Source organism: Zootoca vivipara, chromosome 3 (assembly GCF_963506605.1).
Source record: "Zootoca vivipara chromosome 3, rZooViv1.1, whole genome shotgun sequence".
Classification (NCBI taxonomy): domain Eukaryota; kingdom Metazoa; phylum Chordata; class Lepidosauria; order Squamata; family Lacertidae; genus Zootoca; species Zootoca vivipara.
The window spans coordinates 59,709,473-59,736,571 of NC_083278.1; the positions used below are offsets into that span (position 1 = coordinate 59,709,473).

Genomic DNA, 27,099 nt, shown 5'->3' on the forward strand with positions numbered 1-27,099 from the left:
ATGCATTGTAGTCAAAGTGCTTCACATCAATTATCTTAGTCATTCTTCCAACACCCCTGCTAGAGAGTCTATGATTGTCGCGTGTGTAGTTGCTGCTTTCTGCTGGCTGCTTTCTGTGAAATGCATTGGAGTCCTTCCAGAAGTAAAGGTGACATCCTAAGAAATGTAAGCTGACAGCTCTACTGACTATGCCGGTGTAAGCGGAGTCAGAATTAGACCAGAATGATAAAAGAAGCTTTCTCCTTTGGTCCTGTTTCATTCCTCTTGGCCGTAAGCCCAAAGTGCCTTGTGTTGTGTACTTTGGTTCCTATGGAGATGTAAGGAAGTACTGACCTTCAGCCAATCCTGCAGCAGTTTTGCATTTCATACAGCAGGTCTCTAGTGGCTTCCTCACGGGCCAGAAACAATATTCTACTGAGGTAAATACTGTTCTTGTTCCCTGTTTTTCTTTATAGGGTGGAGGTGGTAAAATAGACAAGATTTTGTTCTGTTTGGTTGTGTTTTAAAAACTGCAGGAGTTGATATTCTCATCCTCCAGTAAACCTATGAAACATGGCAGGGTCCAGAAGGAAAAAAAGGAAAAATAAATAAAGTATGTGCCACTAATAGAGTGGTGCACAAAGGATTAATTTGTAGCATGGCTAAGGAGGAAAATGTGAGAAGCTCGATGGGAATAATGACGGAGCCGAGAGATTGATTGTGGGTGCTCAAGCATGAATTTTGGCAGGTTAAAAATCTAGCACATCTCTGCCATGTTCTGGAATCAAGTGAAGCGTTCTTACACTGAGTCAGACCATTGGTCCATCTAGTTTAGTATTGTCTACACTGATTGGCAGTGGTTCTCTACTATTTGAGGCAGGGATCTTTCCCAACCCAATCCAGATGCCAGGGATTGAACCCGACACAGTATAAGGAACAGTATGGAATATTAAATTGATCAGAGAAGTAAAATCCATGTTTGCTATGAAAACAAACTGAAAGCAATTTCAAGCTTTAAAAAAGAGGGTTTTAAACCACCATCTTGTTATATTTTTGCCCCATTTAAATCAATGTGTGGCACCTCATTTTAATGAGCAACATGGTTTAATGATTTCCAGAGGGGTAGCCATGTTACAGCACCAGCCCAACCATGTCTACTGAGAAGTAAGTTTTGTTGAATTCAGTGGGACTTAGTCCCAGGCAAGTGAGGTTAGGATTACAGTAGTTTTGGTCTTTCAGGAGAAAAAAAACAAAGAGTTGTGGCCCCCAAGGCTGATGTGACTCAGATACATAGTTCAATGGAATTCTAAACCCAGAGTTTATTTTCCAGGAAGAAGTGTCTCTCTTCTATTTCTAGGCCTTTAAGCATGTCTGTATGGAGCGTGTAGCTGCAGCGCTATTAGCCACGGAAGATGGCCACAGCTGACACAATACACACATCACACAGTGTTAAAGAATGGCATTTGGAAAGCTTAGGGCTGCTTGCAGGACGAACAAAGAGCCTGGATCAAAATCAGACTACAGAAATTTTGAAGACACGGTTCAGTACTTGGACACCTATTGAAAACAAATCTCTTAACAATCAGGTGAGTTGCAGTCACATATAATTCATTTAATCATCATGCTTTTGCCCTTCATTGTACTCCTAAAGCTTACACACACACACACACACACACACACCCTTGCATATTGATTCATACTTTCATAATTTGAGTAGGAAGGACTTGCATGTTTACAGATATATATTGATGTCACTGCTGCATAGGTGTGCCTGCCAGCTGATGCCTTCAAATTCTGGAGTGACAGGAGCTCTGACCACTAATCCCTATTGCTTGGCCTTGCCAAAACCTACCCCCGCACACTAAGTGCAATATCACAGCACTTGCTAAGTTATGAAATGCCAACAATGATGCCCGCTGCAGGTCAGGACTATCTGAGGCATCTTTGAATATGGTATCTACATCGTAACTTATAATCTACTTGCTATAATTGTTACTGAGAACAAATAAAAGAAAGAAAGGCCTTTCCCATGGACACCCACCTACAGTGAGAAAAGGTCCCAACGGGTGCAAGTTAAGTCTCTACAGCAGCCTCATAACGTTCCTTTTTGAGGGGAATGAGGGCCCTGTTTTGGGAACTTCACCTGTCCCCCAATCACGTCCACACAAAGGCCGATTTGATTTTCTCTTTTTTTATGTGCATGTGGCAGTTGTAGGCACACTCTCAAAGGAAAGATGTTTAATGTCCAAATTAGATGGGGCTCATTCTTCTCCCCTCAGAAAAGAGACTGAATGCTCATTGAGTTCAAAGCAATGGAACAGTAACACTGACGGGATTTCATAATGGTGCCTTCCTGCCACAGAGTAGCACTTCCTAGAAATCCCCAGTGAAAGGGAAGTTTACAAAAGATGACTATATGTCAGGGTGTGAAAGATGAGCGCCAGGGAAAACACTGTGTATATTTAAGTGTGATGGTGGGAGCTGCTCTTTGAGAGAAACCTGTGATTTCCCTCCCCCCCCCCAGCTCTTTCAGGAAAGAGTCAGGCTTATAAGTCACTGGTTTGACCTGTGGACGGACAAGCAGCGCAAGCAGTTTCTCCATGGCATATTGATCAAGTGCAATAAGTCACAACTGAAGTAAGTGAGCCACAAGTTGTTTCCCAGGCTGCATTTTGTGAAAAGAAAAAATAGGCTCCGCAGAACACCTCTGGAAAAATGGATCTTTAACTCCAGCCAGGCTGACTCCAATTCCATCACTGTCCGGTGTTCACAGAAAGCAAAACACTTAAATTTAGAAATCCACAAGCATGTAGTGAAGCTGCTTTGAGCTTCTCAAGGGAACAGTGGGGTGTATGTGTCGTAAATACCTACAGAGTTTTTGCAGTGACCCGCAATGCCTGGGTTGAGACATAACTTCAAACTGTAGTTTGCTTTTATGTATGAACCCAAACTTGCCCACAATCTATGGTTTATTTGTAGACGACAAACCAGAAACTGAAACCACTGTGTTGAAGTTAGTTTGTAAATTACAGTTTGTGCTAACTGTGGATTAGTGTTGTGTCAGTTCAGAGACCATTGACAAACCACAGTTAGGGTGATTGCTCTGCCTCAAGAGGCTGCAGCATTGTAAAGATGGAAAGCAACTTATGAAACTAAGTGCTGAGCAGACAAGAGAGCTTTGCTTGTTATGTCTGGAAGTTCAGACACTGCTATGCCTTTTTCTGAAAACCAGTTTCACCCAACATCAGAATCCAGTCCAAATCCCAGTGTGCATGACACGGTAAGCCAAAATATGACTTACTAGGACCACTGTAATATGTATTTTCCTGAAAAGGAGCTTGTAGCTGCTTTGTTCCTCCTCGATCTTTTCTTGCATTGGCCCACAAATATGCTTTGCCTTGTGATGTTGTCTGGCTTAATTTGTGCCATGCGAACACGGCCAATATCACTTTTATATTCTTCTGAGTCTCCTGGCAATAATTCTCCTGGATCTTTCCATAGCTCCTGAAAGGTGGTAATCAGAACCTTAGCAGAGGGTATCAATAACCACCCACTTAGGCTTGTCCTGTTTCGCAGGTTTGCTGAAAGATGGTTTGTAGAGAATACCCCAGTGGCCAAAGTGGACTTCACCACTGTACTGCCACGTTTCATATCTTTGTACATATTCTCCTTTCTCAATGCTAAGGACCTTTGTGCAGCAGCCCAAGTCAGCTGGCATTGGAAGTTTTTAAGTGAACAGGTAAGCTTTGGGTCTATTATCTCAACTGGGGGGAACCTCAGGCCTAGTGGCCAAATCTCCAAGCCTGGGACTCTCACCATACATGTACTCTGCCTGGCCATGCTCTCTCTTCCCTGGCCACCCCTTTTGCATCTTCTTCGCCTGTTTTTTGCCTGGCGACGATGTGTCCTTAACCTATGCAAATGCCCTTTACTTGCTTCAAGGATAGAGAAGAGTTTGGAGAAACTAGCCTACTGTACAAATATAACATTTACATCCATTGCTCTGCCCTCTTCCATGTGGCCTACAAACAGTTGCACAGAAGGGAATGTGGACCTCATCCTTGGTATATATGATATTCACCAGAGCCAAAACTACATTTTGCATTTGGTGCAAGAACACTATAGTCCTCTTCTGGCATTTAGGATATCTGGGATATTGCACGTGTGAGGGAGGGCTGTGGGGATGAGCATGCTAGACCTCCAACCCATATCATTGTTGCCCTCTGCAAGTTGGGGAGCCTGCTTTTTTATCATGTAGGCTCCCTACATATTGTAGCCCCTGGAAAATTAGGACTTCTCTGAAGGACCATCTATACCTGTATGATCCTGGACTTCAGAGTAAACTCTGAAGCTGTGCTTATTCAAGGTAGCATTTGGCTGAATTGTACTTACTTGGAGGGAAAATATTCAGCTGCTTCTCTCTTTTTTGTATGTGAGAGTATTTTAATATTGAAAACCACCTTGTGGGGGCTGTGCGCCCTTTTAAATAAGCCACACCTTAAGATTCATGGATGTTTAGACAATATTTTCCTTTGGAAAACAACCCTCTGTTTTCTACTTCCCTACTCAAAGGATTGTCTGTGGATGCCGAAATGCATGATGTTTGGATGGTTTCTACCATACTTTCCTGAAAAAAATGAGTATAGTGCTTGGAAACAGCATTATATTTCTTGTGCAACTGACCTGGATTACTTAACTCCGAGGGAAGTTGCTGGGTCGTACGAAACACTGAGTGAACCAAAACCAGAAAATGAAGACCAAAAAGAAAAACTACGTGAAAGATGTCTGCGGAAAATTATAAGAGAGAGATTAACTGTATGCAAAAGTAAGTTGGATGACATTGTGACTTGATTCAGTTTGTGGGACTTACTTCTGAGTAGACATGAATAAGATTGCATAATAAATCTATCCCCCAGGGAGTTAATGTTTGTTAAAAAACAAAGCAAACCAGCAAGATAATATATTACACAGGAAAGCAGTGAATGTTTGGTTGTGTAATGGATCTTCTTTCTTGACGCATCCAGCAAAGTGCTAAGAAAGTGAGAGCACAACCCTGAGCACCACAGTGATGAATAAGACTTGTGCACAAGAGTATGGGTGTATTCTCAACCAGTTCTCATTTTCTTCAATGGGACTCGCAGGGTAGATGGTCTTATATTGTCCTTTAGAGTAACATCCAACGGTTGCATGAGTGGCAAGCCCCATTCCTCTGAAAAGCTTCGGCTGTGATATTTCTCCATCTGGTTTTGGACAATTGTTCTGCAGACCAACAATGTTTAGCAGGTCTTCTTGACCCCCTGGGAAGACAAGAAGGACAAGATGACTTCCAAAAGCTGCCTTCCACTCATGCAACTGTTGGCTACAACCCTTAGTTTTTAATGGTGTACCTGTACCACAATTGTGTTCCTTCTAAGCAATGTTTAAATAGTTTAAAATAGTGGTTTACCCCTACAGAAGCAAATGGTCAGAAGAATTACAGTAAAAAAAAAATTGAAGGAATAATTTAATAAATAATATGCTTCATTTGAGAGTCTTTTGAAAGTCCCATACACTGCAAGAAGATCAAACCTATCCATTCTGAAGGAAATCAGCCCTGAGTGCTCACTGGAAGGACAGATCCTGCAACAGAGGCTCCAATACTTTGGCCCCTTCATGAGAAGAGAAGACTCCCTGGAAAAGACCCTGATGTTGGGAAAGATGGAGGGCACAAGGAGAAGGGGACGACAGAGGACGAGATAGTTGGACAGTGTTCTTGAAGCTACAAACATGAGTCTGACCAAACTGCGGGAGGCAGTGGAAGACAGGAGTGCCTGGCGTGCTCTGGTCCATGGGGTCACGAAGAGTCGGACACGACTAAACGACTAAACAACAACAACATGCTTCATTTGTTATACTTTTTATATGAAAATTAAATATGAGAACATGTGGGATTTTGTTAGATGTGGTTTTCTGACATGCATATGGGCTACAGGTATATGAAGCATGTGCTTGTGACATAAGGTTGGAACATGGATTCAAATATGTATATACCTTCTGTGCAGGTCTGTAATGTGTGCAGCAACTCAGGTTAGGTTAGCTACAATCTATACCCAGCTACATAAAAACTTGTTTTCAAACCAATTGAAATCATCCAGTAATTGGAGGAAATGTACACAGGGTGCTTTCAGAATATTCTGTGCCTTTTGAAACACCTGGGATTAAACAGCATTGCCCAATGGTCCTTTTCAGAGGAATTAATCAAAGCTCGTCCACCTTGGAACTCGGGATTTTACAAATATGGATTTCAACCAAAGTTGCCCCAGACTGTCCGTGACCGAGTTAGATCATCAGCAGCAATGTTTCTAATGAAGGTATTTATTGTTCCAACATGTGTTGCTATTGTTGTTTCTATTTCAGTGACACATGACTTGAGTCTTGTCTCTGTCACTTCTCACGAATGAAGCCCAGTGCTTGAATATGTGAAGAATGCATTTCAGGAAGGCCAGTGGTGGAGGCACCAGCCAAGCCCCAGACCTCCTGCTCTTTCTCCTTGCTGGCACTGCCTGCTTATCTGCCCTCATTGAGTGAGCAGCACAAGGAAGAGTGCCTGTGCTTGATTTGCCCTTCCCCATTTTGGGAGGAATCTGTGCTGATCTAACCCAGAAGAAGAGTCCAGGCAACAGGAAAGATGCGGGTTGGCAAAAGGAGGGCAGACCAGTAATAGCATCTTGCCCAGCACCCCCCAACCCCCCGAGCTTCTACAAAGTACCTTTTCTTTTTCACAAAGTTAGCACCTGGAATCTGAAAAGCAGAATTTCCTTCCTTTTAATTTTCAATTGAGAAAGCATGGCAGTATCTCTAATATGTATATTTAAAGGCTGCAAATCTAGAATGTATGATTAAAAAAAATGTCTCTGCAATTAAATTCTAATACCACCTCCCTGACAAATTGGAGACTGTAAATATTTCACATTATTTCCCCCTTTGTGACTACCATGATCACAAAGCATTGCTTGATATCCTATTCAAATTGCAGCTTTGAGGAACCCAGTTTTGAATGCAGGTGTTTTGTTTTCCCCCCTTTAACAAAGCCTCTTATTTGATTCTATGAGGGAATCATAGAATCATAGAATTCTGTGATTCAATGATTCATATGACTACAGACACCACAGTCAGGGGAAGATTATAATATATACTTCTTTGATTTCAACCTCTTAGTAATCCTGGCTGGTTAGACCAAGGGAAACTAACTTTCCTGAATCTCCTCAGTCAGTTTCAAGCTTGACTGCAGAGTTGGAAAAGGGAGTCTCCAATAAAAACACCCAAACAAGGTTCAATGTTGCTGCAGAATAATTGTTGATTCAATTGGCATCCCAGCTTCACATAGACACTAATGTGATCTGAACTGGCAGAAAGAATGGGGAGGTACCTGATAAATAGAATGTCTATCACCCATGATGGAGGATGGAAGCCTGATGCTTAAACTAGGTACCACCACCACCTACTCTTTCTCATTTAATATTTTCTCTCAATGATTTTAGAATGGAACACCTTCCCCGAAGGAAATGCTTTTCAAACATATTTCTCCAGATGCTAAATCTCTGCCATGCGTTTGTCTGGAAGCTGAGATACTTCCAAAAAGGTAAGCAGGATTTGAGATTTCAGAATATCTGTCTTAAGACGCAGTTTTTAAAAATAATATCACATAATAATCTGTATTTATGTTCATATTGAAACTGAATAAAGAAAAATATTTAAAAGGGGGATATCACATGTTAAGAACAGAAAAGTTCCAATCATGTACCACAAATTAATTCAGCAACTACCTATTAGTGCAACCCAAAATGCGACCTATATTTTTTGTCTTGCCTGGATAGGGGCGTATTGGTGAATTTTTGACTGTGTTTACACTTGAGACAATTGTAAGTAAGAAATTTTGAGGAAGGCCAGACGCCAAAATGTGTGTGTTATGGTCCTTCTGAGGGCCTGTTAAAATGTAGGATGGCAATGGGTCTTTGGACCTTCTTATTCCCTCTGCAACCAGTCTGCATGGCTGTCTAGCATATGTGATCTCATGTTTTCATTCTGTGCATTTGTCATTAAAAACCAGTTATTCTTTATGTCACTTTAACCTTAAGTTTCACTTGTATTTATAGAAAGAACGCTGCTGGCAGCTGCTCTGATCCTGTCTTACCTCACAGACTTCAGCGGACTGTTTTACAAAAGAGCCCTAATGAAACACATTCCCCTCAGCTACGTCTTATCTTGATATCATCCCATGTTCCTGCTTATGAGGTATTCTCATTGTCTTATTTACAGCAAGTGAAGTTAGGACTTTGTAAAACAGTAGTTTTGAACGAGTCATAAAATCTGAATAATATTTTGAATAGCATTTAAATTCCTTTAATGCTTAGTTAAAAAATAATAACACAATAGAAAAGGGTTTTTTTAAACTTAGCATAATGCAAGAATAGCCCAGTACCTCAACATTAGTATAATTCTCAAAAACCAATTTCCATCCATGTTTGCATGTTTGTCACTTTTTCTGCTACTTTCCTATTCAGTATTGTGTTTCTTTATTATTTTTTAGATGCTTGTGGACAGTATTAAGCCTGGAGTGATTCCTGTAGTATATGATCATAGTGGCACAACCTTGGAAAGCCTCCTTTATTATGTAGGAAAGGCCTTGGATGGCCAAATGGCAAAGAGTATTGGGATTATTACTGATGGAGACTCCAGAGGGATTAACCTGCTTGAAGGTGGGATTCGCTTAAAGTAGTTAAACACTTGAACTGAACATATCACATTTGGAATTGCAGAGCAATGTTGCATGGAGAAAATCAATGAAATTGGCAAGTTTCCTTTCCTTTAATGAGCCTTTGGCAGCAGGAGCCTGCTTTGAGACATGTTGTAGTCAGTGAAGGAAGTCTGACCTGCACATTGTTCTGAATATGCAGAATGATTTTCGAAGAATATAGTTCCTTCAGAGATAAAGTGGCTAGTGCTATATGAAATACAACTGTTAATGGAGAAGTCTGGAAGGTTCACATGATTATAATACTGGCACTTCACCCCTGCAAATGCCCTCCAGTCCAAGATTTTACCAATGTATACATTTACTGTAATAAGATGTCCTTAAAGGAATACGGTTGTTATCTATACACTTTGTTGCTTTTCTATTTATCGGCTATATATAAGGCTTGTCAACACTCTGCCCATTGGCACAGATCTACCCACAGAGGTCTTCATTGGTGGGTATCATCAGGGCTCCCTCCCCCCCACTGAAATTAGGCTTGCAAGAAGCATTGTGTTGTAACCAATAGAATACACACACATTGCCATTTGTGTGTGGTGCCTACAAGAGTTTATCCAACCTTGCAAAAAGGTTGGTGCCTCATTATTAGGTAATATTTACTGTTTATGGCATGATCCATGATGTATTTATGTATGCTATTTATTTATTTTTTTAAAGAAACAAACCACTTAATAAAAACAGCAAGCCCTATGCGGTGTACATAAAACAGTAAAATATCAATAAAATGCAATTCAACAGAATTTAAAAACATACATGACTGATTTATATAACCACATAGACTTGATTAAAGCTTAAAAAGTTTTTTGCAGGTGCATAAAAGTGAACAAAAATGGTGAGATATGTTTTGTATGATATATATATAACATTACATTATAGATGTGTTTTAAAAAAATCCTAACGGATAGTTCACTTTGCTGACTTATTTAATTTCTTTAAGGCTGTAGCATCAGTACCAAGAACCTTCTTAAACCTGAGGTGAAAGAATTTTGGGTAAAGTTAAGAAGCTGTGTGACGCATCAGGAAGGTGGTTATATAGACATCTTCGTCCCTCTAGCAGCTTCAGGTCAGTTCTGTTGGCAGCAATGGCTGGTCCTTCTACCGTATGTTGCTTATGAAAAGTCTAGTCCAATAGGAAAACCCAGCTGGCTTTAAAACATCCATTGATTGTTGCAAAACTATTGAGGAAGCTGCCACCTCATGTAAACACTCATCTACTCCCAGTTTCCTGTCTGTATCTGAGATACCAGGATCTCAATTGGTGAATCTAGAGTTGCATACCGGTAGAGCTGTTTTAGCAGGCTTACGTGCCTAGTAGTTTCTGGGATGAGAATGTTAACTTGCATTAAATAATTATAGAATCTCCTCCTCCTTCAAATGCAGTCTACAAATTTTAGGTGATTTGGGAAAAACAAGTATGTTCGCAATCACTTAAGCCTGCTCATGCTGTCAGGACATTCTCAGTGTACCAGTGTAATAACAATAACAATAATAATAATAATAATTTATTATTTATACCCCGCCCATCTGGCTGGGTTTCCCCAGCCACTCTCGGCGGCTTCCAGCAGAAAAATAAAACACAGTAATCTATTAAACATTAAAAGCCTCCCTGAACAGGGCTGCCTTCAGATGTCTTCTAAAAGTCTGGTAGTTGTTTTCCTCTTTGACATCTGTTGGGAGGGCGTTCCACAGGGCAGGCGCCACCACCGAGAAGGCCCTCTGCCTAGTTCCCTGCAACTTGGCTTCTCGCAACGAGGGAACCGCCAGAAGGCCCTCGGTGCTGGACATTCTCCAGGCAGAATGATAGAGGTGGAGACGCTCCTTCAGGTGTAACACTGAATTTGCAGTTAATGGCTACTGAATTCAACCCTCGGCATTTATGTGGTGATCTGAAGCATTGTCTTTCTTCTCCCTCTTGGGATTTCTAAAAGCAACTTTCCCTGATGGAGAATTTGCTTATAACTTATGGGGTGAAAGACAAACCCCCCCAAGTGTCCCTATTTTCCAGGGGCAGTCTTGGATTTATAGAAGCCATCCCAGTTTCTGATTTCATCCTGGAATGTCCCACTTTTCCTTAAAGGTAAAGGTACCCCTGACCATTAGGTCCAGTCGTGACCTACTCTGGGGTTGCAGTGCTCATCTCACGTTATTGGCTGAGGGAGCCGGCGTACAGCTTCCAGGTCATGTGGCCAGCATGACTAAGCCGCTTCTGGCGAACCAGAGCAGCACAACTATTTTCATCGGATGTGGGAGGGTATGGAGTTTTCAGACCCCTGAGCCATCTGCCTGTATAGGCAGGTTTCTTGATGTTTAATGTTTTATTATGTTTTCAAATATGTTGGAAGCCACCCACAGTGGCTGGGGCAACCCAGTCAGATGGGCGGGGTATAAATACTAAAAATATTATTATGGAAGAGGACATCCCTGTTTTCATCAGAGAAAGATGGGAAAGAGCCTTTATTGTCCACTCAGATGTGGTGGTTTTGTTCTGAAAGAAGGGGAAGGAGATGATCAGTAAGAGCTGTTCAACAGTGGAACTTGCTGCCAAGGAGTGTGGTGGAGTCTCCTTCTTTGGAGGTCTTTAAGCGGAGGTTTGACGACCATATGCCAGGAATGCTTTGATGGTGTTTCCTGCTTGGCAGGGCATTGGACTGGATGACCCTTGTGGTCTCTTCCAACTCTATGATCCACTGACCATTTACAATGGCCTGTCCCATTCTCTGACATCCATATAATTATACTCATTTAGCGGCCACAGCATTATTTGTTCCCACCACATGGAGCAGGAGCAAGAACTGTGTGTAGGATTAATTGGCAGTTAAAATGCCTGAAGTATTTGTTGGTTACAACTCAGAAAGTTTGACAATGGGTGAGAATCTAGTCATTGGCTGGCCTCAACGCAGGCTGATACTTTCCCAGCTTGTGTAATGGAATAACCTAGACGGGAGTGGCAGGAACCTCCTGGCCACTATGATGCAAACTGATATACTTGGGTGTGTTACTGGTGTGTCAACTCCTAAGCTGGGCACGACTTTGAAATAGCATCCCAAGGTCCCTTAAATGTATCCCCCAGTGGGGAGTGGGGCAGCAACCCAGTTCTCCATTTCACTTGAAGAAATAATGTCCTGAATATAATAGCAGAAGTGTTAGAGGATTGGTAGTTAAGAAAACTGTAAATGGTCAATGAGTAATCTATCTTGCCTCACTTCTTCAACTAGGCAATGTAGCTATACTGGAGTAAGTTTTAACTACCAACTTCTTGACTACTGATAAATAGGTAGAGATTTAAACAAAGTTTAGATGTTTGTGGCCACTGAACTAGTAAAAACCTATAATGTTTTATATATTGGGTGGTGTATAATTGCCAAGGAAGGTTAGATCAAGTCATTCTCTGTCTGGATGGCTAACATGTTTCATTCTGGCAAGCTACTACGTAGTGCATTCAAAGTGCAAGCTGTGACTTTTTTTTTTAAAAAAAAATGTTTTATGCTGTTTTATATAACCTGTGGGTTGGATGCAGACTTTGCTTCCACTGGCAGATGAAGGAGGTGACTTTTGTTGATTTCCCCATGCTCTCTGCAGCAATCATTGACATCTCCTGCATTGTTGAGGGATGGGAGATTGTGCTGTGAGTTGTGGGGCTGGGATAGAAGCGCTCGTGAAAATAGTCTCCCTTTTCTGACATAGGGATGGCTGAAATAGAATAGAAGCCTTCAGTGGACAGGAGGTTTTCTGTCTGCAGAAGGTGAAGTCTAGATCCAACTCTGCATTGTTAAATATATTGAAGTTTACTGTTGTAAACCACTCTGGAGTGCTGGTTGGAGCTAAAAGGCAGTTTCAAAATGTTTGAATATTACGTGACCAATATGAAATATATACTTTTCCAGAGGCAGGAATGGAGGTCCTTTCCCAGCTGTTTCATCTAACTGGACTGTTTTTCCGAACTCCTGCAGGAATAGCAACCGGATCATATCAACACAGTAAGGGAAAAATACTATACATACGCAGAATTTGAATAAAGTATCTGATTTCAATGCATATTTTAGATATGTTAGGGCCAATCCTATCCCCCCTGTGGTCACTTGGCCACAAGCAGAGGCTGTAGCAGAAATGCTGGCATCCCATCACAAGCAAGGATGGATGAACTTTTAAATGCATTTGTAATCTCCACCGCCACAGATTCTTGCGAGGAGCAATGTTGCCTTGGTTTTAGGAGGGTGGGGCCACTGAGAGCTTGCACATTGTGGGTAAATCACAATAAGGCATAGCAGGGCTACGGTAAATGCACCTAGGGTCTGACTTGGCAGAAGGTAAATTCATATATATTTAGCCTATGGTTGTAAATACTCACCACACAAATTTAAAGGAGGACATTAAAATTGCTTGTCAAGTACAGTAATGGCATTTCAAAAATAACTTGTGTGTGTAAAGCATACATTGTATTATAATAAAAATGCTGCATATAAAAGCAATGGCTGAGTATCTCTCCCATCTGTTTAGACAGTTGGCCAAGTGGTGAGTATCTCAACAGCTGATTTAGTGGGGACTGGAGAGAAGAGACATTGAGCCACCATTTTAATGTACTGTATATGCAGCATTGGTGTGATTTTGAAACACAATTAGCAGCTGTTTATTTTCTTAAATATGTTGGATAAATACATTGTGCTCTCAAAAAGCAGACATATTGGCTAATCTATTCCTCTAAGTCGAGATAGCCAATGTGGTGCCCTCCAAATTTTTCTGGCCTCCAGCTTCCACCATCCCTTTGGCTATGCTGACTGGAGCCAATGTGGTTGGAGTCTTGACAACATCTGGATGGCACCATGCCAGCTGCCCCTGCTCTAGTTTGTACAAATCTGTGGGATTTAAAAGTCCAGTTGAGCCATAGCTGCCAAGTATCCCGTATCCGCCGGGAAAACCCCTTTTTTCTCACCGTTTCCCGGCGGTCTCCCGTTTGGCAGAGAATCCCGGCATTGTCCCTTAAATTCGATTCTTCCTGGCGGCCATTTTTCTGGTGCCGCTTTGCCCTTCTATGGGCACCAGAAAATGGCGCCGCTGGCGCCGGACGTCGCTTCCGCGCATGACCAGAAGTTGCGTGACGCGACTTCCGGTGGCGCTTCGCCCTTCTATGGGCATCAGAAAATGGCGGCGCCGGCGCCGAAAGTCGCTTTTACGTGTTTCTGGTCATGCGCGGAAGCGACTTCCGGTGCTGGCGCCGCCATTTTCTGGTGCCCATAGAAGGGCGAAGCGTCACCGGACTTTACGATCCGGACTTGGCAGCTATGGTTGAGCATCATTAACACAGCTGGTTTTATCTTGCAATACTGAGGCTAATTGTGTTCTCATTATACTCCCTGCTAGTGAAAAAAATATGAAATCTGTGGCAGAGTAACCCAAAGAATGGGGAATAACTTGCTGTGTTGTTATAGTTCTGAGTGAGTGGTTGGGAAACCAGAAAGAGACTCCTCCTCCCCCATCCATCTACTTCACTGAAGCAAAACTGCAGTTGTGGCTAAGATTCACAGAATTGCTGGAAGATGCACTGAAGGCCGTCAGGAAAAACCTGAGACCCTATTTTTGTGATTTGCAGAAGAACATGACTGGCAAGATACTTGGTAACTTCTCTCTGTTGCCTTCAAAATAACTTTAAAATTAGAACTGTTAGAATTATTGCAAAGGGTTATGCCATGGATCTGAAATTCAGCATTTTTATGTGCTGCTCTGGTTTGCCAGAAGCGGCTTTGTCATGCTGGCCACATGACCTGGAAGCTATACGCCGGCTCCCTTGGCCAATAATGCGAGATGAGCGTGCAACCCCAGAGTCGGTCACGACTGGACCTAATGGTCAGGGGTCCCTTTACCTTTACCTTTATGAGACTGTTGAGGATCACTTCCGGTTCCATGATATATGTATGGCTCAATTCTTATTTGATGTTCTGTTCTCAAGTCCAGAGTTCAAGTCCCAATCATGAACAATGAACTTGTATTCGTGGTTTGCCTAGATCACGGTTAGCCTGGATGATCTGTTTTCCTCTGTTCGGAGGAAACTTGTTTCTGTGTACACTGCTTATAAGTGAGATGATTAAGCCTAAAATGCATCTTATATGTTTGGCTGCAATTTCCACTCAAGAGAATAGAAAAAACTATTCTAATCCACATATGCTGACTCACGTTTTGTTTTTACCAAAATACAGGATCATATAATCAGGTGGAGTCAGTAAGGCGGCCAAAATGTTTAGGTTTCTTGTTACCTTGCTTGCATTCCTAAATATGCTCAAGTTGGTCAAATGGATTAATGAGAAATTATGAGAGATGTCCCTCCTTAGCAGCAGGATTTAGTGTAGTCTGTTTGACGACGAAAGCAGTGTTTTTCCTCTGCTGCATAAAGACACATGGCTTATTTGCTGAAGTAAGTTTTTATACTTACTGTGTCATTGACCCCTGCTTGTATGTAGAGCTGCATAGCAGCATAATTTGCCTGAATACACTGGATGTTCCTCAAGTTTGTGGAATTTAAGTCTTCTATGTAGTCATATTCATTCCTTGGGTACTAAGGTGAAAGTTAATCAATTTCGCCTAAGAAAGGTTAGTACTTCATGGTGGGATCCACCAGCAATTAGGTCATGTGGAAAGCTCTGGCTAGCATATGATCAGCTGCAACACCAATGCGATGCCTTGGAACTGATGAATAGCCAGAGCAATTGTGTCGGCCTTGCTGTCAGTTGCATGCTACACCTCATCAGATAATCTAGTTTGCTGTGGATCCCCCTTTGCTGTCCAAAATAAATACTGTACAGTAGATGAAATAAAATTGACTCCATCTTTAATGGCAAGTCTCTTGCATCTTAAAAGCGACTAATGTGTAACTATTTATGTGCAGGTCAAATTATGTTTGATGCTGTGAGCTGGTCAGATGTTCAAGAAAAGCAAAGAATAGCTGAGGTTTTGGTTGAAGGATTAGTTGAACTCTCAAGAGGAAACGATGTAAGCTAAGCTTATTCTATTTAAGTATAATGGTTATGCCTTCACTTTTGATTTTTGAAGCGTGCTTAAAATCTGTTCCCATTCCAGAGCCTATTGTGCTGTATTTAAGCCAATTTAATGGACTGTAACATTGGTGGGAGCAGAGAATACAGTACTGTATTCTCATTGCCAAGACCCTAACTGGCAGGCTCATGGATAAGAGCTCTCCTCTTTTTAGAAACAAAATAATTCCTTCCAGTAGCACCTGAGAGACCAACTAAGTTTGTTATTGGTATGAGCTTTTGTTTGCAATGCAGGCACACTTCTTCAGATACCAAAAAAAGTATTAAAAACTTTTATTAGCTGTGCTGAAACCTGGCCTTCAGTTTCTCAAAACTTTTATTCACCTGCAGAAGCAAGTTTCAATTTTCTGCTTCTTTCTTTCTTGAGACACTTTAGACCAGGGGTCCCCAGACTTACCGAGCGGCGGGCCGGTGCCCGCCGCGCCGACCGCGCGGTGGGCCGGACTGCAGGGGAGTGCGCGCGCAGCGGGCCGGAGGGCGGGGGAGTGCGCGCCCGTGCGCATGCGCACACGCACACGGGCGGAAAAAAAATCGGCGAAAATCGCTTGTGCGCATGCGTATGGGCCTCCCCCGACCCGGAAGTGCACCAGAAATGACCTCTTCCGGGTCGGGAGAGGCCCGTACGCATGCGCACAAAGGATTTTCGGCGATTTTTTGCCGATTTTTCAGATCGCCGCTGCGCCGCGCGCCGTGAGAGCGGGCGGCGGCAGCGGGCGGCGGGGGTCGTCGCGGGCCGGATTGGAAGGCCGATTGGGCCGCATCCGGCCCGGGGGCCGTAGTTTGGGGACCCCTGCTTTAGACTTTCTCTAAAATTTTGTGGGGCGTGGGGTTGAACTTATTGTTGAGAGATGGCTGTGGGTGTCTGTTTTTCCTTCCCATTTTGGGGCACTCAGCCTGTGCTTCCTGAACTTAAAAAGCCTCTTGACTATTAACTGAAGCACAGGAGGCTGCTTTATCAGACCAGGCCATGAAATATTGTTGTTGTGCAGCCTCCATTTATTGCAATGGGACTGTGCAGATCTAATTTAATTTAAAAGTGATATACGGACTACAGTATATCTTATTAGCTGATACGGCCATTGACTGTTTATGCTCGGGAAAGGGGTGGTGTGCATACTGCCATCGGGAAACCTTTTGTGATTTCTTAGGAAAACCCTTTTGAATTTCTATCACGCTTCCTGATGAGGAAATATAATAAAAAGGAAGAACTCAAAAGCCAGGTTCTGACAACTGAAAGCAATCCAGAAGCAAGCCTTGGTGTGTCAGTTAAGGTACAAAAAAGCCACTTGTTAGCTTTGGGCAACTTCCATAGTTCTTCTAGTATTTCCTTCTTTTGTTTTGGAACACTATTCTTGGACAGGATTGAACAGCTTGCTCTAAGTGAAGCAATGCATATAAAGTAGTTTGCAATGGTGTTCATAGTGTTTTTTCTATGTTTTCTTTTAATATATGTTATTAACTCCCTCCTATCTCACAACTGGGAGAAAGACACGTGTATAATTTTATATTCTTAAAAGTGTTCCCACTTAGGTTCTGTGCTCTAATTGGTAACATGATGATGAGTGATGTATATACACTTTTGAGTACAGAAACTTACAGCCTCTATGGCTGCTGTTTAGCTGATGATGAAGCCTGTTTCTATAGCTATAAAGCAAGTGTATTTCTGAATCTGTTTGAGAATAGCTTAGATATATTCTCAGAATCTATCTTCATAGCAGCATAAGATGATTTAATGATATTATCTGTGAGAACAAAGTAACAGCAGAGTCATATACATTACTCAGAAGCCGCATCGAGTTCATGGGGCTTGTTTCCAGGTGAATAGGTATAGCGCTAGACTAAGGTGGTTTTCAGGTAACACAAACCTGTATGGTCTTCCTTTCTGCTTGCTTATTTAGATATTTAGCTTACCTTAATAACAAACTGGGATCCCTTAGAAAATTGTAATCAAAACTTTTAAATATACCCAGATCATATCCCAGCTACTTAAACAAAACAAAACCCCTTTAAAAAGTGTTACTGGTTTGTTTCTAATGTATCTTGGGCTTTCAGACCAGCAAACTTGATAAAGAGACAGCAGAGAAGCGCAAAAGCTTTGCCAGAGAACTTCTCTTAAGTGAGAGGAACTATGTGAATATGCTGGAAATTGTACAAGATGTTTATGTGAAACCGCTAAAGGCAGCGCTGGCCTCGCATCGAGTCATCCTAAGCTATGCCAATGTTCAGACCATCTTCTCTGATATCTTGAACATCCTACAACTGAATAGGTAAGTTTCACTGATTGTTCTGAAGCACATTTAGATTCTTAAAAAAAATAATCCCAACACTTAAGGCCTGAATTTTAAACAAAGTAGATGTGCTTGGGATTTGGGATGCAGTATTTCTGAAATTATTAGACATGGATCATTTAATATACCTATGACCAGACATACTTGTAGACACATTTAGCAGAATTTCATCATTATCAACAAGAGAAAAGCAGCCGTGGGAGGTGGTATCTGAAGAAGTGTGCATGCACACAAAAGCTCATGCCCATGACAAACTTAGTTGGTCTCTAAGGTGATACTGGAAGGATTTTTTTATTTTTTGTTTCGACTACATCAGACCAACACGGCTACCAGTACCTACCTGTAACTAGTACTGCAGGAACTAATGTTATTTAGCTAAAAACAAGACTGGGGTCATCATAAGCCTTGCAAATCTGAAACTATACTTGATGTTCTGATAAAGTTGACCGTCTTTACTTGGACTTCGGTATTTTAGCTGGTGTGCAAACTACTCATTCCACATGCCTATTTTCAACTTTGAATTTTTGTCTGTGGTTATTACTATTATTATGTCTGTTTTGTATACATTATAAAATGAAATAGTAATTAAAAACTTTATTCCTCCCCCCCAAAGCCAAGACTGGCCTCTTCAGATGATTATAGAATTGTAGATTTGGAAGGGACCCTGAGGATCATCTAATCCAACCTTCTGCATTGCAGGAATATGCAGTTGTCCCACATGGCAGTGGTTTTCAACCAGTGTGCTGTAGCACCCTGGGGTGCCTTGAAGGATGGTCAGGAGTGCTGCGAGCAACACTGGCCTCTGTCCCTCTTTCTTTCCTTCCCTTCCCTCCCTCCTCTAATGCCCTCTCGCGTCTCTGCCTCCCAAAGCCTTGGACAGCTGTTTGTTGCAGCAGCCCTGGCTACAAGCTCCCCAGGCGAATGGTGCCTCCAGGGCTGGCCAGGGGGTGCTTCCCAGGCCCCTGTGGGGCAGTGTGAGAAGACAGGGGAAGTGGGTCAGAGACCAGGGACAGCAGCAACAGCTGCTGCCAGAGGACTCCCAAGGAGAGGGGAGAGGAGGCTGAGGGAACACTCCACAAGAGAGGGTGTTTGAAAAAGGGTGAGAGGCTGCCAGCTCTGCAGGCAAGGGGTGACATAACTGGGCTGCTGAGCCCCATAGGGGTGCTGCAGAAAGAATGTAGTTGGTCAAGGGAGCCGTGGACTCAAAAAGGTTGAAAACCTTTGACAGCAACCTTAGCATTATCAGCACCACTCCTTAACCAACTGATGATGTTGATAGATTCCAACTTCCATCAGCATTGCCAGTGGTCAGGGATGGTGGTAATCAAGGGTGCCAGCTCCTGGGGGCTGAGGCACTGTGCCCCCCTCAATGTTCAGAGGGGCCCCTGTGTAATGTCAGGAAATTGTGTCTGGTCCCCTCAATCCTCCAGAGCCTCTGGTGGTAACTGTACTCCAGCCACATCTGGAGATGGAAGCCACCTTTGGGTCTGTAGGTTGGACATGGCTGTAGGCATAAGACATTATGAGAACATTGCTAAGATAGTATGAGAACAACCTCACGTGTCCCTGTTGTACTGGCATCTCCTTGATTGTGCTTGCCGTGGCCCAGTGGAAAATTGCACCCTTAAAGACAAGTTTCTATTGGCCAGGACTCAGTTTATACATATGTAACTTATTGCCTAGAGGCGCCTGCCTGGAACATTTAATGACTTAACAAATGGGCTGGTTAGGCAAGTTATCAAATGTGTTGCAGGTTTATAGGAGGACGTGTGTTTATTACAGCTGATTTAATGCAGAAGGCTCCCCAAAAATCAAACACAGAACTGTACACAGAAATATGATCAGAAGTGACTAAATGTTGCCACTGCATGTGACAGTATTGATGTAACCGAGGGAGTAAGGAACCTTATGCTTTCCAGGTCTTTCTTGCTGGATTCTAATTTTCATTAAACCCAGGCAGGGTATGATGAGACTTTAGGCCAACAAGGTCTGATTGTAAGCACTTGGGATGTCAGGGAGCAATCCTACACACATACCTGGGGCAACACACCATTTAAAACATTGGAATGAATTCTTAAGTATACATGCATAGGATTGAACTTTTAGAAGGGCTTTGTAGCTTGTAAAGTGGTGATGTAAATCCTATTCATTCACCTTGATCCCCATATTTCTGAATGTCTGCTGAAATTATTCTCAATGCTTGGGGGTGGAAGATGTTATGGATGGCCAGCTTACAACAGAACATACCTATATAGTAAGTTATTCATGCCGGATGCCTAGGGTGGACCAGACAACAGCATAACTTCACAGTAACTTTGCTGCCTTGATATTTACGTCGCTCGGCTTGCAGGAAAACATGTTGTCATCATCACTATCTGTTGGAACTTGCCTGGAACCTGATAGGAAGAGAGAAACACCCTTCTGTCTGTTTCACACAGGTGGTTTTCAGATGAGTTAACACAAAGACTTAATGAATGGAACCCAGCCCAAAAATTAGGAGACCTGTTCATTCAATTTTGCCAGCAACTTCAAACATACACAAACTTCTTCAACAATTATGCAGTGATTCTGAAAACTATAGACAAGGTAAGAACACACCAAACTCCCATGACTCTAAGTCAGACACTCCTTCTACTGTAACATCTATTTTTTTAAACTCCCATGCTCACATATCTCCCTTTCCAAAGCAGCATCCAACAGACAGTAACTAAATATCTTTGGGAAAGTATATTTATGCTATATTCTGTTAAAAGAAAAAAGTAAAGCTGAGATCTGTAAGCAAGTAATCGGTTATAAGAATGTTTGATTATTAGAAATTAATGAGATCTGAATTTTGAGTAATTCCTGTTTTATTGTGATTTTAGTTCTTCTTTTTATATTAATTGGTATATTTTCCATCATTAAAAATTAGATGCAATCAGGAAAATAATAAAGTTACCTTATGCAAACTGGATTACATGTTTGTATTCGTTTCACTGCTTTCTGCCCACCATGCCCTTTAGATAGTCTTAACATGATGCAATTTCCTTGATGATCCTAGGCTGTGTTCTTCTACTGTATGATATAATGGGGTTGGGAAAACTGGAGTGCAATAGCCCAGTAAACTGCACAAAGCATGTAATTTGTAAGTTCCCTTCCTACTCAGCCTTCTCAATCTGGCATCTCAGAGCCCTATCCTCCTGAGGATTTGTGTCACAACAGTTCAAGGTGCATCATGGGAAAGGGCTTCGCCAGTCTCAACTTTCAGTATTGACAGGGAAACTAAGTGTTGTATCCAACTACATTCTAACTTGCCTAAGTTAGGGTTGTCCATTCATCTCAGTGGGTCTACGCTGTGTAAAACTAACATTGACTAAACCCCAAAGCACAAGTGGTGTCTGCGGCTTCACAGCCTTACAAAAATGTCTTTGGGCTGTCCATATTTACTAAGCAGCTACTTGCCAGTAGTGCTGAAAGCAGATGCTGACATCACTGAGAGTCGGAGTCTAAGGTTCAAGTCTGCCTCAGTGCTGGTGGCAAAGGACAAGGTGTGCCACGGCAGCCCACAGAACTGGGTTATGGAAATGCTGCTGTTTGCTCCTTATTTGGTCCATGGTTTGGGGATCACATCACACTGATGGCGAAAACCTTTTGCTTTCACAGTGCAGGGAGACTATTCCAGTATTCCGTGCCTTTCTGAAGAGACATGACAAGACTGTTGCTACTACTATGAGAAGGTAAAGTCTTGTGGGTTAAAACAGGAAGGAGGACACTGCCAAAGCATGGGTGTTTTGTATATTACTAGAGGCAAAAATGGGCAGAGCAGCATATGTACATTTTACCTTTGTGCTGTAGGCTAGTTACTACCGGTATGTACAAACTTGTCTCTATTCTCCATCTAGACAAGCAAAGAGGCATTATCTGAGTTCAAAGGTACATTCCAGCCAGGCAAAAACATTGAGGGTGTGAAGCAGGGTGCGAGGGATGTGGCCTGAGGAGAGTTTAGAGTGCCCGATAGGGAGGGCTGGAGGGCTGCCTTTTACCCCTTGGGCCTGAGGGTTCCACGCCACCCATTTCTTCAACATACCTCTCCCTTCAAAAAGAGTGTAACCTCATCGAAAACAGACAAACTGCTCACTTCCTGGACTTGTGAACCTCCTAACCACAGAACCTATGTCTTACCTGCTACACTAGGCCCCTCAGATATGGCTTGACATGCCTTTGTTGGTCTTGGGGCATGCAATGCAATTCTGCTACTTTTCTAATTAAAGCATGGATTAAATGCATCTATGTAACACGTAGCCTCCAAGAATTTCTGTTGTGCCCATCGAAGCGGATTGGAGAGTACATCCTGCTCCTGTATGCTCTGAGGCTCCACACTCCTCCAGAACACACTGACCGTGAAGAGCTGACTCCTGCAATTAAGCAAATGAAGCAGTTCAAGGATTACTTAGATCAGGTTTGTCTACTCCATTTGTTTTAGCATTACGATCTTGCAGGGATCACTAAGACACTCAGTAGCAAGCGCTCTCATGGGAGAGCCGTGATCATAGCTGCCAAGTTTTCCCTTTTCTCGCGAGGAAGCCTATTCAGCATAAGGGAAAATCCCTTTAAAAAAGGGATAACTTGGCAGCTATGGCCGTGATTGGGGAGAGCCAACATAATTCAAGTTTTGATTATGGACTATTATTATTATTATTATTCCACCCCTTATCCAAATATCAGCAGTTCACAACATAAAAATACAAAATGAGAACACAAAATACATAATAAAACAAGAACCAAAACAAACCAATAACCCCCTTTCACAAACACATTTAAAAGGCCATAGAATTCAGCCCAAGGCCTGGTTATAGAATTTTTTTTTCATCTGGCACCTAAAGGTATGTAATGAAGGCAGCAGGCATAGATGGGGAACTTGTGGCTCCTCCAGATGCTGCTGGGTGTTGGGAGTCTTGAGGACATAAGTTTCCTCTCTCCACCTTAAATGTTGCAAACAGGAAGATAGGATATGTTGGAGGTTTTTTATCCTGCCCTCCCTCCCAGGGAGGCTCAGGGCAGCAAACACCAAAATTGTAAATAATACAATTAAAAACATCCATATACCCTCACAACTAATTACTTCAAGGTTGCCAGGAAAAGCATCTTTCAGCCATCAAATGCCTGAGTAAATATTTATTTTTTTAAAAAAAGCTCCTCCAGAAAGTTAATGATGAGTAAGACAAGACAAATCTCACCAGAGTGGGCATTTTGCAAATGGGGAACTACCTATGGGAGCGCCCTTGAAGGATGTTTGGGTAAGAGCATTACAGATGAGATCTCTCCTTTCATCCTGATTCTTGAGAAGCTAACTCAGCTTATGTTTACCATACTAAATTTCTAGCTAAAACTGAACGTTGGCAGAGATGATCAGATATTAACTACACAAAGACGCATCCAAGGATGTCCTGTAAGTACTTTGTATAGACAAACGAAGTGTGATATAGAGGAAATGCATGTGTTTGTGTGATACAGGCAGAATAATTTGCCATGGTTGTGCTCATGAATAACAAAGTTAAATTAGTAGTTTCCCTAAATATGAAGCACAAGATAAGTATTAAAGAACACACAGTTATAGCACAGTGAACTCAAATGCATTTGGAAAGAGCTGATTCTAAGAAGTAGAATATACTGCATAGGCAATTCTTGTCTATGAAACTGTGTCTTCGTGGATACAAAGCATCTCATTGGGGTAAAGGGAGATGTCCAACCTTCCTCCTGATGTTTAACAGTTAGAAGTGTGTGATTTAACATACATCAGCAACCGAGGAAAACTAAACAAAAATAATCAAACTTTATCCAAATATTTTTAAATCTTTTCATGTTTAATCCACAGAAGTTACTGAAAGCCAATAGGTATCTAATTGCGATGCAAGATGTAGCCCAGCTAAACTGCTGCTCAGAGAGAGTCCATATGCCGTTCAGGTAAATAAGACAGATAAAATAATACGAGGGGAGAGGAAGCAAAATGAAGGACGTGTTTAAATGACTGGTTGCTAAATCTGTTTTGCAGGGTTTATTATTTGTAGCTGAGGACTGTTATGTTTATAAATTGCTTGCACATGAATTCTTCAGTTAGTAAAGGACAACCTGCCACTTAGATGCATTGATTTCTTTCCTTTCTTTGCACAGAATTGGGTGAACTCTTTCCTCATAAATGAACTCACCGGCAATCAAGTCTAAGTTTTTGGGTGGGACAGGACACTCTGTGGTTAATGCTTCCTAATTACCTCTGGGTATTGCTTTAATTGTATCAGTAGCCCAGAGATCTTTCCTTCTAACAGAAAAAAATATTTTTATTAGCCACTGGTTTATTGATTGATCCCCTAAGAAAGAGCCATGCACCTACCTTAGACTAAATCACACCTACATTACTTTCAGGAATGTGTTGTGGTACAAGTCCTAATGCTTAAGAGTGAAAAATTAGCTTGAGACTAAAATAAGCACACTGAATTAAGAGTTACACATCAACAAGTACAGGGTTACTGATTTTTTTCTATTTTTTCCGTTAAATGTTCTCAAAAGTGTAATATACTACTGATTTAGATCTGGTTTTAGTTTCTCTGAAGTCTAACATGGAAGACTAATCCTTTGTCTTCAATTTTGGCAGGCTGTATGAGCACACCAGTGATCTTAGCCTCTTCCTTTTCAACGATATACTTGTTATCTCACAGCGCAGCATCTCTTACAAGCCATTCGAACGTATCCCACATGTTACTCACCAGTTCTTGGCAGTGGTAACACTTCATCAGCTCCTGGTTGAAGATATTCCAGATTCCAAATGTGAGTTTTCCCCTACCCTAAAATGATATAAACACGGCACAAAATCTGTCAGGATATTTTTAAAAAATGTATTTCCAATTAAAATTGTAATATTTTAACAAAATGACTCCTCATACCAAATACTTAGCTAGCATTGCAGGGTCACCTGGATATTCTTGTGCTTCTGTTAAAATTAAAACCAGTTGCAATAGTTAGGGAAATAGAGGTTAATGTGAATCAAGTACAAGTGCAGATGAGATGGTACTTTTTCTGCCAAAGCTGATTGCCTAACAGCAGATGAATTCTGCAATAGGAGCTTGTGTTAATGACAGTTGCCCTCAGAAACCCATCCTAGTTTTCTGCAGAGCTTCTGGAGAAGGGGAAAAAATATCATATGCTTCCTGGAGATCCACAGAAGCTCCAGAATTCCTTTGCTGGAAAGTCTCCATTATGGTCTTAAGGCTTTCCAAGTGCTTGCTTACTTTAAAACAAAGAAAATAAATACCTAAGAATGTTGCATGGTGAGGTCCACAATCCGAATGCATGTTTAGGAAAGATACCTGCTCGGTATCCTTAGATCCAAGGGGAAAGAACTATTATACCAGCAAGTATAGACAACAACCTTTCTGAATGCCTTGAAACCAGCAATTATCTGTGGAAGCTGCTGCTCCAGGGGAAACATCTCAAAACTCTGTGCAAGGACAGGATATTGCCATTCTAACGGATGCTGAGCTGCCCCAGTAATCCCTGTATTTAAAGGACAGAAGGGGCTAGCAAAATGATTAGGGGCTTAATTTTTTCTTAATAAGTGAACAGACCCTGGCTATTGGCTCACTGGTACAGCTGGTCTGGGATTTGGTGTTGGCTCCTCCTGCAGGAGGAAGTTTGCATGGCTCTGCCTGTGGACTGTAGTATTCCAAAGGTGCTCTGTGCCCTCCAGGAGGAATTACCCTTCCGTCAGAAGAACTCAGGGCAATGCAAGAGTACAAACTGTGTTAACACAGACAACAATGCCTGTCAGAAATAACAGAGAATGCTGTAAATCTCCATATTATTCGCTGCAGTGGAAATATGCATTTGCTGGTCAAGGAATGATTCACTTTGAAAAATGAAAAACCACTTTTCATGTTGTGACAAAAACTATGCACAGACTTCCCTTTCTCAGTATCTGCATGCAGACTAAAACCAGGGATGAGGAAAAGTGCAATACTAATTGAGTAGTGGGATAAGAAAGGTGTTACTGAATGGCAACAAGGCCTGCTTTACAGGTCACCATTTCTGTAGGGAATGCAATGCATGGAACACCATAAATGGGTCAAGCTTTCACCACTGCACATATTGCTACATGATCTCCTGTCTTGGCTTGAAAACTGATCCTCATTTATAATCTTTAAGAAATCAGATTATTATTATTATTATTATTACAGATATCAAGAATGCTTTTCTTCTGCAAAGTCCCAGGTTTCAAATGATTTGTTCTACGGAGGACCATGACAAGTTTATATGGCTTTCTGCACTGCAAAGGGCAATTATCTGCAATATTGAAGATAATGTAAATTGTTCTTAAAATTTCCCAGCTTTACTTACTACCTCACCTTCCTGCCGCTTGTAACTGTCATGCAGCTCCCAAAAGAAAAAGGTAACTGTTTAGTGTCTACAACAGACATGGGGAAATCAGGCTGACCAAGGGCCTCATTTGGCCAGTGAGGCTGTTTCCCTGACACTTCATCATCTCATGGGTGATGTCTGGTGAGGGCCAAATGGACACACAATCTGGAGCCTTAATAGTGCACTCCTGATTGCACATTGGTAAGGGAAGCTTGCTGAGAGCAAGCCAGCTGGGATTGGTTATGCTACTGAGTTTCCCCCATTGTGAATTTTGTAGATAGTAGTGCATCAGTAAAAAACAGAGCTGACAGGTGATGACTTCAAAGTTGCTGGGATCAGCTGTGTAGTTGCCCCTTGCAGAAAGTGGAGCTTGAAGTCAGCACTGATCCATGACTGGTGGAAACTTCAAACCCTGTTTAGGCTTGAATATTCCTCTGCAGCATACGGGAAGCCAGAGATCCAGATGGCTAGACCTAGTTCCCTGTCCCAGTGTACATTTGCTGTGACTTAGTATTTCTTCTTGCTGTACAGTAGATAGAAATTGTTAGTGTGTTGTTAGATATCTATTAATGCATGCAGTTACAAACCTTTATTCTTTCTGACTCTT

General features: G+C 41.9%; 1 protein-coding gene across 1 annotated transcript; it reads left to right on the forward strand.

Annotated features, from left to right (window-relative positions):
- Positions 1 to 27,095, forward strand: ECT2L (epithelial cell transforming 2 like). Its single transcript, XM_035108865.2, has 21 exons — positions 1 to 1,565; positions 2,504 to 2,616; positions 3,556 to 3,718; positions 4,552 to 4,804; positions 6,208 to 6,329; positions 7,500 to 7,600; positions 8,115 to 8,253; positions 8,549 to 8,717; positions 9,711 to 9,836; positions 12,658 to 12,750; positions 14,200 to 14,385; positions 15,651 to 15,754; positions 16,965 to 17,087; positions 17,869 to 18,083; positions 20,543 to 20,690; positions 21,747 to 21,820; positions 22,386 to 22,542; positions 23,467 to 23,532; positions 23,959 to 24,047; positions 24,733 to 24,905; positions 26,312 to 27,095. The coding sequence occupies exons 1-21, from the start codon at positions 1,392 to 1,394 to the stop codon at positions 26,449 to 26,451; spliced, it is 2,928 nt and encodes a 975-aa protein (XP_034964756.1). The 5' UTR covers positions 1 to 1,391; the 3' UTR covers positions 26,452 to 27,095.
- The last annotated feature ends 4 nt before the right edge of the window (positions 27,096 to 27,099 follow it).

What these genes read in the sequence shown, in the direction of transcription:
- ECT2L (XM_035108865.2), top strand. Translation starts at nt 1,392, where the DNA reads ATGGCCACAGCTGACACAATACACACATCACACAGTGTTAAAGAATGG. An exon ending in GGAAGTTTTTAAGTGAACAG is followed by an intron (nt 3,719 to 4,551) that starts GTAAGCTTTGGG and finishes CCCTACTCAAAG; the next exon opens with GATTGTCTGTGGATGCCGAA. An exon ending in GTTGCTACTACTATGAGAAG is followed by an intron (nt 21,821 to 22,385) that starts GTAAAGTCTTGT and finishes TGTAACACGTAG; the next exon opens with CCTCCAAGAATTTCTGTTGT.